Below are 20021 nucleotides of genomic sequence, written 5' to 3'. Positions count from 1 at the left end.
ATTTCTTAATCCTCTGACTGAGGGTCTACCTGCCTGTCTACCGTTTAGTGTATGCATGACCACAGAAGACGAAGCCCACCATGACTGTCAGAATAAATGGTGAGGAATTCGGGTTGAGGGTCTTCAAGATCCCCTTGCCAGCACCATCTGAACAGCTGGGGATGGAATGCTGACTCTCAAGTTCCGTGTGTGTCCCTAATAGTCTTCCTCGTCTATTTTGTGTTGTTTTAAAATGGGTCTGGCTATGTTACCAGAGTTTTCTGGTTCAAATGACTTCCCCTGAGTCGGTCCCAAGGTGTGTGCCACTGCATCTGGCTTTTCTTTCATCTGTGTTAAAAACTGACAGGCACATAGAAATGTATTCACATTAATACAAAAACTAACTTACTCATGTATGGACTCATGACCAAACTTAACAAATCGTTAGCCCTTCCACATATTCACTTTGTCTTTTGAATAGACAATAAGTTCACAAGGAAAAAAAACCCAAAAACCAACGTATAGTTTTGCCCTTCAGACCCCATTTCTCCCCCACCCCATTGCTAATTTCTTGTATAGCTTTTCCCAGGACCCCAGGATCCTATTATGTAAATACAAACCTATATAAAGGTGTTAGGGTGGCCCACAGGTAGGGAGCTTGACCAGTATGCTCAAATCCCTGGATTCTACCCCCAATACCAAACAGCAAAAGAGATAGATTGGTGGGAAGAAAGGTATTTATCTGCAGTAATACGACCCCAGAGGAACATACAGTCCTTTCTGGATGGGGACATTCTTTTTATTATATGTCACATGCTCACAAAGTACACTGGGGACTTTTGCTTTGCTGACTGAATCAAGAGAGTGAAGCCTGCTAACAATGGACAGACAGATGACTAACAGGTAAGGTAATCCCCTTTCCCTGTACTGGGTCTGACCACACTGACCCACAACTGTCTACACATCTCTTCCCTCCCATGTAGTTTATTTCTCCTCACCCTCCATCCTGAAACATGTTTGTAGACAAAAACATAAAATAGTATAATTAAACAGAGGGGATTTGCAATGGTTTGTTTTTAACTTAGTCAAAATGTACCAAAATGTTCTTTTTCTCAGTATTTCAATCCTGCTCTTTCCCCCTCAACACACACACACACACACACACACACACACCCTTCTACTGTGCATGCTGCCCAAACCTCTCTATCGGCACAGCTAGAATAACCCAAAGACTGTCAGTTTGGAAGCTTGGGAGAGCCCAAATAGCAACCAAAATATTTCAGATTCAAGCGAATTAATGTTATACAGCGCTTTATAAATATCCAGTTGCATTTGTGTGTGTGTGTGTGTGTGTGTGTGTGTGTGTGTGAGTGAGAGAGAGAGAGAGAGAGAGAGAGAGAGAACACATTGCTCTATTAATAGAACTGGTATCAAACTCGTAACACTGAAGAAGCTAAAATCCCTTTCGGAGTAAATCTATGCACAGTGCTGGGGCTTTCTCTTCATTATTCTCTCTCTCCCCATTAAAAGCAGAGAATACAAATAAGAAACTGAAGAGATAAGAAAAAAGGTAAATACCACTCTAAAAATAGTTAAGAGAAATGTATTCTTGAAAAATCATACTAAAAAAACCCACCTGATCATTAAAATAAAGTTTTAACATAACTGGAACCCCAATAAAAAGTACAGTCTAGGTCTGAGGGCAGAGCAGCTGAAAATTAGGAAACTTCTAGAACACCAGCTCCGGTTCCTTCCCTACCTACCAATATTTCCATACTAAAATTTACAACAACAGGGAGGAGTTTCACCAACACAGCTGGCTAACACAGGACTGGCCATCAGGATAATAAGAGTGAGCTCTCAGTCACTTTCCGAGGACAGAATGCCAGATAAGACCTGAAAAACCAGCCCTGTGGTCTCTGGCATCGAGGGCCTTTCTGAATGTTTCTCTTACCATTTATGTGGCCCGGCAACAAATAGCAATCAGGACGAAAATCAATAAGCAAGCCGGCCAGAGCCTTAGGTCATTACCCAGACAGCTCCATTTACCTGTTCTTTGCCTAGGCATGCTGCCCGTGCCAAAGCACCCCCACCCCCGGATCGGGGCTCCGCACTAAGGGTAACTGACAGAACTTTGAAATCACAATTGTAGAGGGTAGAAGCAGGATTGAAAAGTCTGTGAGGGAAGGGAAGGAAAGGAAGTGGCCAGGCTCTCAACGGTGCCAGAGTGCAGTCATGCACAGAGGTCCGGTGAGCCAACACTTCCTTTCATGGGCAAAGATGACTTTAAAGCTTAATGAGAAGGCTGGATCTTTCCCTTAAAATCGGAAGATACTCAGAGCTGCCCTCCGCTCCTCTCTCCTTACCTTGTGTGTAAAGGGGTTGGGGGGAGCGAGGAGAAAAAGGCGGGTGTAGTCGGGCGCCCAAACCAAAAGCAGACCAGAACATCCACGGCCTGAGTCCACAGAAGGTGTATTGTCCGTATCGCAGGAAGCTTAGGAGTGCAGAGAGAAAAGGGAACTGATTCCAGGAATCTCTGAAGTTATGACTGGGAGAAATCCCTGCAAATACATATCGGGCACAAACCACAAGTCCAGGAGCTCAGTGAACACAAGCAGGACCAGGTCAAATGGCCCCACGGAAGCAGGCATGTCCACACTACGGAAAACTGACGGAAGAAAGAGAAAGGCCAGCCGCGGTGATCCCAAATCCATGCTCAGGCCTAAAATGCAGTGTGCCACAAATAAATAAAAAAATAAAATTAACAAAAAAAAAAAGGAAGAAAAAAATGGGTTGGTCTTTAAGGGAAGGAGACAGGATAATGGAAGATAATATGATTAAAGTACATTATATGTACTTTGAAATGTACACAAGTGGAAAAAGAAACTGTAAAAGAATACCTATTATTATTATTATTATTATTACTATTAGCACATCTGAGAGAGGCCTAGAGGAGAGAATTTACCCATAAAAGAGCAAAGGTAAGACTGGCACACACCATCCCCTCAGAAGCCATGTAGGCCAGAAGGGAGCAGAGGGAGGTATCAATTGTCCAGAGAGGAGGCAGCGAGAGGGGGGACAGTAGGCAAAGCCTGGTGGCAGATATGTATGACATGCCCTATTACCCAGGAGGTGGTGGGGCACGCCTTTAATGCCAGCACTCAAGAGGTAGAGGCAGGCTGATCTCTGTGAGTTCGAGGCCAGCCTGGTCTATAGAATGAGCTACACAGAGAAACCCTGTTGAAGGGGGGGGGGTGCCCTAATTAATATCATTATCCTGCATGCTGTATAAAAGCAAAATACAAAAAAAATGCAAAAAACAGAGTTCAGAGAAAAACTTAAGCAGCCTTGAATTCTATGCCATGTGGAGAGAGCATATTTGCAGGCGACGAAGAGAAGCCATGCGTGGTTGGGGCACAGTACTGTAACCCCAGCACTTGGGAGATGGGCAGAGGAAGCAGGAGTTATGGCTATCCTCTGGCTACACAGTTTGAGTTCAAGGCCAGCCTTGAACGTGCTATTCCGTGAAGGAGAAGGCAGATGTGGCGGTACACACAAATGTCAGCCCTCGGGGAGAGAGATGTGAGGTGCACTTTTGAGAAGTAAAAGAAATACTCACTTTCAGATAAGCAGAAATTGTCATCGGAAAAGACTAAAGCTATTCGGGGCCAGAAACTCATCTGCATAAAAAGAACATCCGAGAAGGAATGAGCAGAAGCAAAATGAGATTTAAAAACTTCCTTTCTGGGCTGGGGAGATGGCTCAGTGGTTAAGAGCACTGGCTGCTCTTCTAGAGGTCCTGAGTTCAGTTCCCAGCAACCACATGGTGGCTCACAAGCATCTATAATGAGATCCAATGCCCTCTGAAGACAGCTTCAGTGTACCCATATAATTAAAATGAATTTAGAAAAACAACAACAACTTCCTTTACTTTACACGCAGGTTGGCAAGAGAGCACTGGGGAGGACTTGGAACTGGTCTGGCCCAGTCCCTCCTCCTGGGAGCACAGTTCTGAAAGTTCACCAGGAGCTGCAGTGGGAACCTGAAGGAGGAACAGAGGGCACTGGCTGATTTGAATGAGATAAAAAGACAGACCAGGCAGATAAGCCATGAGAAACTGAGTAGCCCTGCGTGTAGACAGCAGAGCGGTTGGAAATTCCCAGACAGAAGTATTAACAGCACGCTGGACTGTGTAGGGCATTTAAACTAGGCTGAAACTTTAACGTGTAGTTGAATATGTATTTTTAAAAAATACATATTCTTGAGAACTTAGAAAGTAGGATGATTATGGTGAGTCTGGGGCCAGCCAGACTACACAAGTCAACCTGGGCTACGTAGAGAGAACTTGTCTCAGGAAAACAACAATACAAGACCAAACAAAACAACAAAAACAAACAAAACAAGCGGCCAACCAACCAAAGAACAACAAAAACAAAAGTTAAAAAAAAAAAAAAAAAGAGGCAAGAAAACAAAACCCTGATAGAACACACCCTAAAAGACATCAGAAAAAGGTTCTTGAGTTAGAGGCCTACGATAAAAATCTCATTCCAACAGTGTTCACTTACCCTGAGCAAACAGAATCATCTCACAGAGCAACCCCTTTCTGGTACGGTACTTAGGAGCAGGGCAGAGAGCGAAGTCACCCTAAGCTTAGGCTCCACCCACGGAGGCGGGGCTCCCCAGCAATTCCCTTCCCCCCGGCAGGTGAGCTTGCAGTTAAAGGGCAGGAACCTCCGGAGCTCAGAGCAAGTGGGAGGGACTCTACTCCTCAGTCACCTATGTAAATGGACCAAGAAGAAAGGGTGGCCCTTAGTACTTTTCCTGGGAAAAGCCAGTACATCGCTTTGAAATGCCAGGCAGCAGGAGGAGGGACGCCTGGGGAACCTGTCCTGGAGGATGCATCAGAAGTAAAAGCAGGAACTCCTCCCACCGTTTGTGAACCCTGAGTGCTTGCCGCTGCAGCTTTGGAAGCATCAACTCACGGGGCCCCTCTGAGCCATTATCTGGAGAGTGGGCAGGAAGCAGCTGGGGACCGAATTCCCCAGCTGAGAGGAAGTGCCGGAAGCAGGGCCCTGGAGCCCTATGGAGGAGCTGACTCTGAGCCGGCCATCCCTTCACCTTGATTTAACCTCACGAGAGAGGCTGTTGGATCACGGACAAAGGACAAGTTATTCTAAGGGTGGTGGCGACTGGTAAGAGAAGGACTGAGGCACTGGAGTGGAAAATCCTCGGTTGTAAGCTAGCATAACTGGTCTCCATTACCGTCTCATTACCAACTACTTTGATCCAAAACTCCACACATTTTTTTCTGCCAAGACAGGTCAGATCTTAAGGACTCTCTCTTTCTCCCACTGGGTGTGGTGGTTCACACTAGAAATTGCAGCAGAGGACGTGGGTGGGGTGTGGGGTGGGGGAATCAAAAGTTGTAGGTTGGCCTAAGATACATACCAACACCCTACTTCAACCAAGGCTCTGTCTCTCTCCCTACAACAGGGTCTCATGATGTGGCTTGGGGTAGCCTTGAACTCGAAATTCTGCCTCAGCTGCCAAAAGGCTACGATTAGTGCTGCACACTGCGGCAGGGAGGCTGGGTTGCTAAATGAAGAAGCAGCTAGGAAGAATTCTGACCTCTTACATTTGGTCTGGGAGGTGACCCTGTAAGTTTCCAATCTTCAAAATTCCAGTAGAGGCCTCGGGGACATGCCCACCACCAACCTCCTGCCTCAACGCTTGCTTGACTCCACAGAGAAATAAATACACCGGCATTTGCTCTCTGTAGCAGTGAGAATGAAATACTGGCACTTCACCCCTTTGTATGTTTCAGAGTAGGATTTAGACCAGAGCCTAACGGCCAAGCCTGGGACAATCTGAACAACAACAGAAATGAGAGAGGAGTAGGATTATTTCCCACGAGACACAGCAAGTATGAAGTCCTCACCGACGTAAATCGATCACTGGATAAGGAGGTGGAGAGGAAAAATAACAGTCCTTCTCTGCAGAAGAATTCCGATGGATAAATGGAGGAGGAAGGAAAGAAATATGGAGTAGCTTTTAGAACGTTCCAGTTGTCAGAGGTGATTATCAACAGACTTTAAAGCTAGTGAAAAGAAGGTCTGAAGACAAGCGGGGTTTTATATGTAGTCTCAACGTTACTCTCCAGCGTAATTATAAAGTGCAAAGGGGCACATGGTGCCCCTCACGGTGGAGAGACATGGGGACCTCACCGTAACCAAGTCACCAAAGTTGCCATCAGCTGTAATGAGATGTCAACCTTACGTGGCCCCTGGTGCCATAGGCACAGCTGCCCTGCAGCTCCTAGGAAAGACACATATCATTTGAGTGGTATTGCCAAAAATGCCATAGCCTCAACTTCACCATGGGAAAGCAACAGAATGCAAAGGCATTCTGCAAAGTAACTGGCCACTTGCCTTAATAATATCAGGGTCACTGCTGTAGGACATAGTTTTTGGAGGGAGCATTTGACAAGCATGCATGATACCCAAGCTTTAATCCTCAGGAGCGATTAACAACGGACTGTGGTACACAGGCAATACTCTATGCTGGCAAAATGGCACAGTGGGTAAAGGAGCATGCAACCAAGCCTGACAACCCGGGTTTGATCTCAGGACCCTGTAGTGAAAGGAGAGTACCTGAGCTGGGCGTGGTGGCGCATGCCTTTAATCCCAACACTTGGGAGGCAGAGGCAGGCAGATTTCTGAGTTTGAGGCCACCCTGGTCTACAGAGTGAGTTCCAGGACAGCCAAGGTTACACAGAGAAACCCTGTCTCAAAAGAAAAAAAAAAGGAGAGAACCTGCCCACACAAGTTGTCCTCTGTCCTCCACACAAGCTCAGAGCATAGTGGCGAGTTGCCCAAAAGAAAGAATTTTTTTTTTAATGCCAGAGTCACAAAAGCCAAGAAGAGATTAAGAAAGTGACACAAATCAAGAGACAACTAAGGACATGTGAAAACTGTAAAGTAGCATTCCTAAACCGAAAAGGCTAGAGGGGAAGGGGAGAAAATGGCTACTCTTCATGAGGTCTGCCGGTCCTAAAGTCTTAAATGTCGGTACTATCACCAATTGCTAGGGCCAGTTTTTTATTTTGATATTTCTACTGCTTATAGAAGGTATAACATTAGGAAAAGCTGGGTAGCAGGTGGTGGGGAAATTAAGAGTACTATGTTATGAGTCTTCGATGATTTCAAAATAAGTAAAAGCTAAAACAATTAAGGGTTGGGAGTCTGAGTATGAATGGATGAGAGCCATTCCAATTTTTAAGTTCAGTCTTCCTCCCTGTCAGGCTCAGTGGATTTGCAACCATCTGGGAGACACACCTCTGGGCATACCTAGGAGGGCATTAGAGAAATCCAACAAAGAAGGGAGGGCTTACCCTGAATATGGGCTAGACCAAACTGGGTGGGATTTAACACTGATTTTAAAAATTGAAAAAAACGGGAGGGGGGGGGAGGGCGGGTGCATTGACCTCTCTCGGCTCCCTGACTGCAGATGCAGCATGAACAGGTGCCTCCCACTCCTACTGCTACAGTGGCCCTCATTGCCACCTTCCACCACAGGGGAGTGGACCCTCAAGCTGTGAGCCAAAACCAAGCTTTTCCTCCTTAAGCTGCTTTGGCGCGCATTCTCTCACAGCAACTGACACAGTCAGGCGACCTTGGAGGACAGGAAAGAATTAGGAAGTAGATGACCACAAAGTCTTATAACTAGAGTTGAGGAGACAAATCACACACATATAAAATCCAAGCACACAAAGTCTCATTTTCTTTAAGACAGGTGCTACTTGTGTTCCAGGCTAGCCTTGAATTCTCTATGAAGCTGAGCATGTTTCTGAATTTCTGCTTCTCCTGCCTCCCCCTCCTCAGAGTTGGGATTTAAGGCACCTCTGTGCTCAGTTTATATGATGCTGGGGACGAAACCCAGGCTTCGTCATGCTAGACCAGCACCCTACCAAAAGAACTCTGACTCCCACTCAAAGCTCATAACTTTCCTTTTTAATGCCTCCATGTGTTTGTTTCTTTGATTGATTGATTGATTGATGTATGATTGCTCTGCTGCATGTACACCTGCCTGCCAGAAGAGGGCAACAGATTATAGCCGGTCATGAGCTACCATGTGGTTGCTGCGAATTGAACACAGGACCTCTGGAAGAGCAGTCAGTGCTCACCAGCCCCATCATCAAGACTTGTAAGGAGGAAATTATCTGTCCACCCGGTCCTGTCCATCCTCCCTCCATACAGACAGCACCGCTGACAATGCTGACGTGGTAACTCTGACTAGCTTTCTCTTCGTATGCTTGCTTGCTTGTGTGAGAAAAGGAGCTTGCTGTGTTGCCAGTTTGAACTCCTAGGAGCAAGATAGGTTCTCTTTTAAACTTCACAAGGAGCTAGGATTACAGGCACGCCAGCATCCCTGGATAGCTTTAAGAATGGTTTATTATGGTTAGCCTACCAAATGGATATATTTAAGTCTGTTTGTTTCATTCAATTTTTCTTTTCTTTTCTTTTCTTTTTTGGTTTTTCGAGACAGGATTTCTCTGTGTAGCCCTGGCTGTCCTGGAACTCACTCTGTAGACCAGGCTGGCCTCGAACTCAGAAATCCACCTGCCTCTGCCTACCAAGTGCTGGGATTAAAGGCGTGGGCCACCACACCCGGCTTGACTTTTCAAGGATTGCTTTACACGTTATTTTCTGAGTGCCTGTATTGCCTTCATGTGTATGTGCACATGTTCAGACGTGGGCGGACAGAGAACAGCAGCAGTGGCTGCTCTACCGTCTCCTCTGGAGCCCAACAGCCATGAAACTCACACATACCCACCTGTCTCTGCCCTGCTGGCTACTGGGACTAAAGGCATGTGCACCACACCCAGCCTGAATTCCTACTCTTAACCAGCAGGCAGCCCCTGCCCTTTCTGCTCTCCCAGTGTTGGCCAACAGCCCTACCCATATCTCTAAGTCCCCACAGCAGTGTCCCTGGAAACCACTCGCCAACTGTCTTCCCCTTTCCCATACTCGCATCTGCTCTTAACTATCTCCGTAATCCTCTGGAATCCATCCCATCTCTTGTCCGTGGTCCAGGGCCTTGACCATTTTCTTCCCAGGTTAGAGCAGCCATGACAACTTCCTGACCCCTGTGGGAGGTGGGGGTGGCTCTGCCAGTGCCACAAGGTTCACCTACAAGTCAGCAGAGGACTTAGTTTGGGGGTCTCTGTACCATGAGGAGACGAGGTTGACCAAAGGGAGCAGCAATTTGCCTGGACCTGTTGTAGGAGCAAGCCTGCCCTACAGTTCTGAGAAACTCAGCCTGTGCCCAGCCGACCCCACTCACTGGGCATCTGGCTTCTCTGGCCCTCTGGCATGTTCAAACTACTTTTGAGTATCTTTCTTAAAATGGAATATAATAAATTATCTTAATATAAACATCAACTACAACTATTATTTTATTACATAAAACATAACAGTTTAAAGTATATTTGTATATCTTAAACATGGAAAAATCAAAACATACAAATCTAGGTTCCACAGATCCAACTTCTCTCCCTCCCTCCCTCCCTCCTTCCCTCTCTCTCTTTAAAGACAGGGTCTTACTATGTAATCCTTTCTGGCTTACCTACAACTCGCTATGTAGACCAGGCTAGCCTTCAACTCTTAAAGAGAGTCACCTGCCTCTGCCTTCCCGAGTACTGGGATTAAAGGCAGATGCCACTTTACCAGTCCAAAATTCAAAAGTTTAGTGCCTAATAGCACAGTGGTAGAGCACTTGCTATTATGTTTCAAGACTATGGGCTCACTATCGGGCCTAAAACAAACAAGATTCCATTTGTAGAAAGACTATCTTGTGTATTATAGAGATGCATCATTTGTCAATGAAAAAGCCTGTGGTCTATGGCTCAGGTAGGAAACAGAAGGCGGGAAGATGTGAGGAGATGGACGCATGATACCTGAGCACAGGTACCAGCCACATGGCAGAATGCAGGTTAAAATGAATGGGATATTTCAGCCATGATATAGTCAGAGTAGAGCCTGGCTATATGGCCAAGGTATTTATAAATATATTTTGAGCCTGAGTCTTATGTCTGGGAGCCTGGAGCTGGGAGAAAGAACCAGACATAACTTCAACATCCTTCTGAACTTTAACTTATGTGACCTCCTCGTTGAGCCCCTTCCCTCTCCCACCAGCCCCGGACTTTAACATCTTTGCCCCAGTGCCCTCTCCCGAGGGTGGGCCAGTCTTTTCCACACCTCCAAGGCTCCTACCTCTGCTTTAGCCGAAGCTTCACCCCTCCTGACCATGTTGCTTTCCGGTGCTGGGGACTGCAGGTGAGCAGCTCTGAGCTGAGGGACTTAGAGGTACCAGGATCAGCATGGCCCGGGGCCGCACACACGTCTCTGTGGAAAAACAAGAAAGCCAACAGCTGAGCGCGACGGGGCTTTATATCAGGGAGCGAGAGTGAGTCTCACTGGAAAGCACACAAACGCGGACTGGAGCCCGAGCAAGCAGCTTAGCCACCCAGCCTCTCTCCTAAAGACAGCAAATCGACAGAGGGCGTCTACCCTGACTGCCTATAGTTTTGTGGCTAATTAAGTAGATCTCTTTATACATCATATCTCTATCTATTATGTTTTGCAATCCTAGGATTTCAGATGTAGTCCAGAGGTAGAACACACACCTAGCATGTTTGAGGCCCCCAGAACTTCAGACTGCAGTCCTCAAGGTTGAAGCCAGGGCTCTGTGAATGCTGGACAAATGCTCTACGGTTGAGCCATCTCTCAGCCACATTAACTGCTAGGTCTCTGGAAACTGAACTCACGGATCCAAGCTGTTACACTGTTTCCCTGAAACCAGGTCATGGTCTCTGTTTCTCAGCTTCAGTGTGAGGGGTGTAGTCTTCAAGAGCAGCAGCCCCTGGGCTGCTCAGTGAATGGCAGCTCCGGAGGAACCCACGGGGCGCCCACAGCAATTCTTGGGCTTCCGCTATCTCAGATTGTTTGGATTCTATCGTGTTGGAAGGCCTTTTGTGCACCCATTCCAATCCAGCCTCCTGCCAGCAGGCACAAATGCCGTCCCTACAACTCCTCCCTTCCACACTCCGGGGAGTCAGAGAAAAGGTTTAAGCCCCCCATTGTCAGTGCCCGCTGCCATGGGAAAGGGCATATTTCTCCTCAGGAGAAGCCCGGGGCCAGGATTTCCAAACACCCTCGAAGTTGTCCCTTTATCACACTGGCCCTGCTTGGAGCTCTGAAGTGGTTTTAAGGTTTTATTTTATAGTATTATTGTGTGGTGTATAAACATGAATAAGGGTGTGTGTGTGTCATGGCACACCCATAGGTCAAAGGACAACTTTGGGGAGCCAGCTCTCCCCCTCAACCCGGCCGCTGCAGTCTCCGTGCTGTGCCATTCTGCTCTGCCTTGTGTTCTGGGGTAGCTAGCCCAGATGGCTCTCCCATCACACAGGAGTGATGGGGTTACAAGCGTGCGCACCCCTGCCTCTGGCCTTTTGCATTGATTCCTGGGACCAAACTCAGGTTGTCGGGCTTGGGCAGCAAGCGCTTAACCCTCTGAGCCATCTTGCCACCCCTCCCCCACGAGTGGATTTTGTCACCCTCCCAGTGGTATTTGCAGTGTGTCTTCAAGGGTTTTTCTAAGCGTCTGGGGTCCAGCTGACCTATGAGAGGCACAGTGAGGCCACTCGGCCTCTGCATATGCCCTGGCCGGAAGGGGAGGATTATGGAGCTGCTGTCAGGATTAAACCTGTCCATCTGGCCTCCTGTTTCTCAGAACACAGGATGAAGTCAAAGACCGTTCTTTCTCAAACCCTAAGACAAATAAAAACGCTCTTTTTACCCAAGAGTACTGAGGAGGTAACTCTGGGGCTCGCTGGGCTTGCCTAGGATTTTCTAGTCTTATGGTGTAGTGTTTCCATTTCCTTAGTCGTGGCCTGGATAGGTCCTAAAGGTGCCTCCCAAGGACTCAAGGGCCCTGTAGAGCGGCAGGACCTTTAAGAGGTGGTATCACTTGGGGGTGGGAGGGGATTCATAGCCCTGCCCTTGGAAAGTGGGCTGTGACACAGATGAACTTGGCCCTCAATCATTATCTACCTTCCTGTTTTGCTCTAGATCTGTGCTCCCAGCCACGATGCAATCTGACGGGACACGGTACTGCCTTGAGGGCTCTAGACAGAAACCAAGCCAAGAAGCCTGCCCCATTGGGACAATCAACCTCCTGAACTGTGGGTTTAATAAACTCTTTTTCTCCTTACCAAACTAGCCTGCCTCGGGTATTTAGTGACAGTAACGGAAGGAAAAAAAAAAAGGATATAGCTATACTTAGTTATATCTATGCAGCCCAACCTCCTTCTATATGTTCAGGGTAATTCTAAATTTGAAGTTTAGGGCTTGGTTGAGATTATCTCACTTATGACATTGAGAGTAGCACTGGGCGAGAAAACTCTGGGCTGAGGCCCTCAGGCCATAGGAAAGGCAGAATAAGGGCTGTGCACAAGGGCTGAAAACTCTGGAGGAGTCCTGAGCAAGGGAGACATTGCCCTTGACCCACCTCTGCTCTGTCATCTATAAAATGGGTGCAAAGGGCCATTCTTTAGTTATAGAAGGGTCTTAACACTTCTATAATACAGGTAAAATAATTGGAACAGACCCCAGGGCACAGTAAATTAGCATTATTATTATTACATCTTTCTTTTTTTCTTTTGGTTTTTTTGACACAGGGTTTCTCCGTGTAGCCCTGGCTGTCTGGAACTCACTCTGTAGACCAGGCTGGCCTTAAACTCAGAAATCTGCTTGCCTCTGCCTCCCAAGTCCTGGGATTAAAGGCGTGCGCCACCAGTGCCTGGCCCTATATTTTCACTTCTGGCTTAATACAGTATTTTCACTTTAGAGCTTCTTTCAGCAGTGTACTGGCTGGTTTTGTGTGCCAACTTGACACAAGCTGGAGTTATCACAGAGAAAGGAGCTTCAGTTGAGGAAATGCCTCCATGAGATCCAGCTGTAAGGCATTTTCTCAAATAGTGATCAAGGTGCAGAGGGCCCAGCCCCTTGTGGATGGTGCTATCCCTGGGCTGGTAGTCTTGGTTCTATAAGAGAGCAGGCTGAGCAAGCCAGGGGAAGCAAGCCAATAAAGAACATCCCTCCATGGCCTCTGCATCAGCTCCTGCTTCCTGACCTGCTTGAGTTCCAGTCCTGACTTCCTTGGTGATGAACAGCAGTATGGAAGTGTAAGCTAAATAAACCCTTTCCTCCCCAACTTGTTTCTTGGTCATGATGTTTGTGCAGGAATAGAAACTCCAACTAACAAGCAGCTACACAAAGTAGCTGCAACTGAAAAAAAAAGAGGGGGGGGCTAATTTATACAGAGAGGATAGAAGAGCTTTGGCCAGTGAAAGCTAGCAGGCCAAAACCTTTTACAAAATTCACGCACTCCTCACTTACAAATTCTCACACGACCCTCGCAGCACCAATCAGACAGATTAAATTGAGGTGCAAACTAGACTCAAAGGAGTCTCCCCACCCAACACCCTAATGCAGAGATTTTATGAATGTAGAGAGCACGCTCAGTCAGCAAGCTGGAGACGAGCTTGCAGCTGGGCCTGATGACCTTAGTTTCATTCCCAGGACACAGACGGTAGGAGGAGAGCGTCAACTCCTGCAAAGTGGTCTATGTTCTCTCTCACACACGTGAATGCAATTTCAAAAAGGTAAAGTCAAACAAAGGAAGGACCCTTCAGGACCACCCACTGGCATCTCGCCCTCTACGGCAGGGGGCTGGATTTTTCCTTTCCAGGTCTCCCTCTTTTGGAGAGAAACAACCACAGCTGGGTCTTTCAGAGAGAGCCTTTGTGGCATTTAATAACTTCCTCGGTTTTTTTACTTAAACCGCGATTGTCGGCTCTGCCCTTTCTGTACAGTGGCTAAGGTTCTAAATTAAAGTTCGGTTCTTCTTCTTTTCCCATTCCCTATCCCGGACACACCTAGAGCTAGAGAGCCACTGGCTGTGGACGTCACAGGCTATGTATGGTTGGGCAGGAAGAATAAGCCAATGGGAGAAAGGCACAAGCAGGGGGCACTTGGGATCATCTCATCTTTTAAGGATTTTTAAAGGCCAGAGACCATTAAAGGTAAATGCATCTGTTCTAATGAAAAGGAATTCCATTGAGATCTACATGGAAGACAGTTCTAGAATGAACTTTGGGAGGCCTGTCAACTCTGCACCCCGGAATTATCTTTTAGTCTTATCTATTAACACAAAACCACTTACCTGCAGAGTGAGCCTCCGTCTGGACATTAAGCTAGTGCTGTCTCCAGAATGCCATCTCCCCACCCACTGCAGACTACTCTGCTGACGGCTCTCAGCTCTCACAATGGTAATTGACAGTCTGCAGGCACTTTGATCTCATCCAGCAAGTACTAATGGCTACCACACGCCTCGGGCGAACAGTCCCGAGTCTTTCGTACAAAAGGCTGTGCATGCTTCCCCCATATGTTGTGAGTTATTACCAAAAGCCTTATGAAAGAGACAATGAGGGAGGCTTTTTTTTTCCCCTAAGACCCATTTTCCAGAACACACCAAAGCGACGAAGTTGTGTGTCCTGGCACAGACCACACACAGACTTATATTCACTTGGGACCGAAATCCCAGGGAACTGCTCGTTCTTCCTTTCTTTCAACTCAGCAGTTTCAAAAACTTTGTTTATGCCACTTTGCTTATAGGCCTTAGCATTGCTAACATACTCGAGCGTGGTGATGACAGGCCCACTAATTTAAAGTTACCAGATAGGATTAAGTAGAGTGCCCCATGGACGCTCATACTGGGGCTGTGTCCCTGAAGGCCAGTTCCCCACTGGCTGGTTGTGGTCCTCCATCCTCAGGCTTCAGCCTGGACATCACTTCTCGCAGGACGCCTTTCCCAACACAGTAGGGGTGAGGCAGGCTGAGTCCGCTCTCCCTACTCCTGCCTCCCTGCACAGAGCAGCACACCCGCTGTGGGCGTGCACATCGAAGATGACCACAGGACTTCCACTTGGCCCTCTTTTGCTAACTAAGAGGAGCAGCCCCGCCGTGGAGCCTGGCAATGTTTGTTGGGTGAACGTAGTACTGCTAAATGCCCAGCAGGCTTGTGACGTGATCCAGCTCTGGAGCTAGTGTGTGACAACACCAATGAGGTACTTCTGGGGGCTGTTTTTATGTCGTCTCTTACTATTCTCCAGTCTCAGTATCACAGGATCACAACCATGGGTGATAAGCTAGGAATTAAAGCAACCCTGAGGAGGGTGAGCCGGACTTAGAGTTATAGTGATCTACAACTACAGTGAGCCATTGTAACATCTTTCTTCCTCATACTTAAGAAACAAGAAATCCAGGTCAACCTCCAACTCTTTCTACTTGTAGGATGGGCACATTCTGCCTCTTAATATTCCTAACTCCTGAACACACAATGACCGCTTTACTGTGTGGAATTTTAATAGCGCCCATTAACTACTTTCTGGACTGAGTTTCGGCCAATACAAGATAAGGTTCTGGATCATTCTGTTCCCGTGGCTTGTTTGAACCCTGTAAAAACTACAGAAGGACTGTGCAGGCTGAAGGAGAAGACACAGCGACCTGTGACTATTACAACAGCCTCAGTTCCTGGCTTACGCCGGGTGAGTTTTCCTGTTTTGTCCTTAAATGGGAAGAAGCCTATATATGGATTATTACAACCCAAGGACAGGTTCCATTTCCCTGTTGAGACCAGCCACTTCTCCACTGCTGTTCCTCTAATCTAGTGTCTGCAGCAGCCAACACAAGCTCTGTTGAGCGGACAATACCGTCCCCTAATTTCTATCACACCTTGGGGAAGTGTTCCTTAACACAGATTCACCCTTCAACATTTCCAACTCATCAGGCCCTCACCTTGCCCAGATCTCAGAAGCTTCCTCAAGCCCACTAAACTCCTTACCTCATTCTCCACTGGCTTGGAACATTCTTTCCATTTCTTGCCTGGCTATGCCTTAGCCTTCAGGTTCCAGGTCAAACATCAGCTTTTCGGGGCTGCCTTATCTGATGTAAATATTCTCCTTCCTGGTACCCAGCTTTCCCCTATTACACTTATCGCTGCATGGAACGGCGGCTCGCTTGTACACAGTCTGTCGTTTGCAAGCAGTGTGCTCATCAAGTCAGGGTTCCCATCTGTCTTCTCCTGCACTGTGTTCTTTTGAACAGCACAGCCTAAGGTCAGCATATGGGTAGGAGGCCCTTTTGATACACTGTATCTAAGACTTCCCAAATGAGGCTCTGCGTCTTAAACTTTCCAAGACTTGACTATTCACGGCATGCTAGCAAGGTCTAACGAGCATTGCCTGTTGCTTTCTGCTCAGGCCATGAGCCCTAGCTTTTGGTGCACGCCTCATTGAGAAAGCAGTGGCACTGCCCAAAACTGTGGCCAAGACACATGGTTGACAGGCCTTGGTCTTTGCTTGGAAGCAACCAGAAGAATTGTAGTAATTAAGCGGGCAGTTGTCCTAGTTAGGGTTTCACAGTAGTGAAGAGACACAATGGCCAAGGAAACTATTGTAAAAGAATGTTTGTGGCCGGCTTACAGTTTCAGAGGCTCAGTCCATTATCATCATGGCACTGCGGTGCTGGAGAAGGAACTGAGAGTTCTTACATCTTAATCCAAAGGAGGCAGCAGGAGACTGTCTGGATAATGTTGACCAGACATAACTATCTATCGATCGATTGATCTATCTATCTATACATACATTTATATATATATAAATATATATATATATATATATATATATATATACACACACACACATATATATGTATATGTACACATATATATGTATATGTACATGCATATACACATATATATGAATTCATACACACACACACACACACACACACACACACACACACACATGAATGAGACCTCAAAAGCCCTGCCTCCACAGTGATACCCTTCCTCTAACAAGGCTGTATCTCCTCCAACAAGGCCACACCTACTAATAATGCCATTTCCCTCGGGCCAAACATATTCAAACTACCATAGCTGTATATGCTTATGCTGGGCTAAGTAAGTCTGTCCTCAGAATCCAGAGGTCCTCCTGTGTGTACATGCATGCTTGTTTCCTCACAGTTTGCCTTCCTCATTAAAAGTCACATTCTTGGTGCTTCAAGTCGCCTTTTGCTTCTCCTTCTGTTCCATGTCTTCCACGCCTCTCTGGCTGACCATTTGCCTTTTGTCTTGGACTAGCAAGTTCTCAAGGCATTGCAATCAGTTGCCCAGGACTCCTCTTCTTCCCCCGAGTCTCCGGAAGGCTGACAGGCCCCGGACTCTTTGGTGCCTGAAGTTGTTTTAAAAACTTAGCCGGGCGTGGTGGCGCACGCCTTTAATCCCAGCACTCAGGAGGCAGAGGCAAGCGGATTTCTGAGTTCGAGGCCAGCCTGGTCTACAAAGTGAGCTCCAGGATAGCCAGAGCTATACAGAGAAACCCTGTCTCGAAAAACAAAACAAAACAAACAAACAAAAAAAGAACTTCTGGGGACCTGGAGAGATGACTCAATGGCTAAGAGCACTGACTGCTCTTCCAGAGGTCCAGTGTTCAATCCCAGCAATCACACGGTGGCTCACAACCATCTGTAATGAGATCTGATGGCCTCTTCTAGTGTGTCTGAAGACAGCTATAATGTATTCATAACATAAATAAAAAATTAATAATAATATAAAGGACCTCTGACCGTCACAGAATTCTGCTCTTAAACATAACTACTCTTCAGTTTCTGGCTGCTGACAATGTGACCATGGTTCAAAGGTTCTCCAGACATTCTTAATGCACTGCCCTTTTTTCAAGGGCCCCTTTGCACTTAATATTGACCCTTGGCTACTTATCGATTGAAGCTTAACCTTCTGGGTCACTGCCTCTTCATTACTCTCCTCTCTTTTGCTTTTCTAATCTTTCCTGTGATCAGTCTGCATCACCTCTGACTGTGTGCTGGCCATAACCTATCCAGTACTTCTAATCATAGGCATGGTACTGACATACTCTTAAAAACGCCTTGTCTTGCTGCTCACCCATCGTGCTCCCACGGCTTGGTTAGTGACAGGAGAGCCACACACAATCCCTCAGCCTTGGCTTGATGGTCTTTATATCTCAGGCCTGGGCGCACTTGCACCTGCTCCGGCTGCCGTCTCTTACTGCTCCGAAATGTCAAATGGGCCCACGCCTATAATCTGTATCGTTGGCACTTAGTATATTTCTGTTTCTTTCTAAATCTATAAGCTTTTACATTTCTAGATGTCAATCTTGTATAAAAATGAGAACAGGATAAATGGCATAGGGGGCAGGGTATGACTAGCCTAATCTTTTAGCTTCCTAAGAATATTAATCGACTTCAATCTTTCTTTTTCTTATTTTTGTGTGTTTGTGTACATTTGTGTTTGCCACGGGGTGTGTGTGCATGTGTGTATGTGTTGTGTGCACACACATGCATGTGCTAAAGTTAGAGGGCAGTTGTAGGAGTCCATTATCTCCTTCCACAGTGTGGGTCCTGGGATTTGAACTCAAGTCATCAAGCTTGGTAACAGGCACCTTTACCCACTGAGTCATCTCTTCAGCTCTTGAATTCAATCTTTCTACTCTGCAAGCCCTCTGCCACACCTAGCCTTAAGTAAAGGCCTAAACAACCAAAGGGCCCTAATCAGGGGCTTACAATTAAATTAATGAGACCTCTGCTAGGGTGTGTCACCTGTAGCTTCAAATGCTCTGAGCTGAGGACTTGAAGCAGCCCTGAGAAATGTGGGGGTCTCAAATGTGTGTGGACAGCAGGGATTCCAAGCCAACAACTTTTGAGTTCCCAATCCAAATCTATTGCTTACTCGATCTTTGACCTTGGGCAGGACACTTAACATTGTAGTTTACTTTCCTCCCCTACAAAATAGGGCTGATACCAGCCACTGAGCAGAAGTAGAGCTATAAATAGATTTGATATGTACAAAGCACTTCAAATAGTGCCTGGCAATAAATGTTAACTTCTTGAGACTCACGTGTATCAGGCACACAGTGTGTTAGCTTTCTGGCATTAAGTCTGAGGGAATCAGTCTATTTTAAAAGGTTTTATTTTAGCTCACAGTTTTAGAGCACGGTTGCTTGGCCCTGTTGCTTGAGTCTACTGTAGCAAGCCATGACAGCAGCATGTGGCACTGCAAAATGTGTCGGCTTAAGGCTAGGAAGGAAAGAGGAAGAGGCTGTGGTCCTACTATGTCTTTCAATGGTATGTCCCCAAGGGCTGTAGACCTCTTATTGGAGCTTGCTTTCTCAGGCTTCTGCCAGTTCCCTACAGCACCCCGAGAGGGACACTGACCTTAGAAGCCCCAGTGACCACTGAAAATACATGGGAGATGAAGTAGGGATTCTGGGAAATTAGTGTCAGTGCAAGGAGGTGAATGCCTCCTGAGAAAATTCAGTGAAGGTTTTGTCTTCCTTCTCCAGCCTTGGCTCTCCACCATCCACTGGCAACACACTCACATCTCTACAGAAACTGATCCTTACGCTAACATCAGGTACAGCGCAGGAAGTATTTCTCCAAAACTTCTGCTGGGCCTCAAAAAGTCTAAAAGTCACATACAGCAGGAATTATGTATCCCCATTTAAGAACATTACAGAGGGGCAGATATTTTGCTCAAGATCACAACTTAGCTATACGGCTGGCCGGCAGTGTCCTTCGCTCCAATTTCCATGCATTTAAACTCTGAATCTGCCCTCTTACCTCTTATTCTCTTCCCTCTCTGTCCCTTCTCTCCCATTCCCTGCTAGCTCTATCTCCTTTCTCTCTCTCTCTCCCTCTGTGTGTGTGTGTGTGTGTGTGTGTGTGTGTGTGTGTGTGTGTTTGTGTGTGTCTACTCCTTTCCCAACTCCCCTTCCCATGCCCTAAATAAACTCTATTCTATACTCAAAAACAAAACAACATTTCTGAATCTCTGTAGCTTAGACTGCCTTAAAACTCTACACCACCACCCCCAAAAATTCTGTG

General features: G+C 46.7%; 1 protein-coding gene across 5 annotated transcripts in view; it reads right to left on the bottom strand.

Moving 5' to 3' along the window:
- Positions 1 to 20021, bottom strand: part of Shroom3 (shroom family member 3) — a 282325-nt gene that overhangs the window by 35733 nt on the left and 226571 nt on the right. For 4 of the 5 annotated variants that reach the window (NM_015756.2, NM_001077595.2, XM_006534966.4 and 1 more), the window contains one exon: positions 10251 to 10382. In NM_015756.2, the coding sequence (NP_056571.2) occupies positions 10251 to 10382 (132 nt within the window). Of the gene's footprint in view, positions 1 to 4544; positions 4636 to 10250; positions 10383 to 20021 lie in introns of those variants that run through there. The other variant, XM_006534968.3, reaches the window with a different exon arrangement.

This window comes from Mus musculus, chromosome 5 (genome assembly GCF_000001635.26).
Source record: "Mus musculus strain C57BL/6J chromosome 5, GRCm38.p6 C57BL/6J".
NCBI lineage: Eukaryota > Metazoa > Chordata > Mammalia > Rodentia > Muridae > Mus > Mus musculus.
The sequence above is the reverse complement of the archived record's forward strand: the minus strand, read 5'-3'. Positions and strand labels throughout refer to the sequence as shown.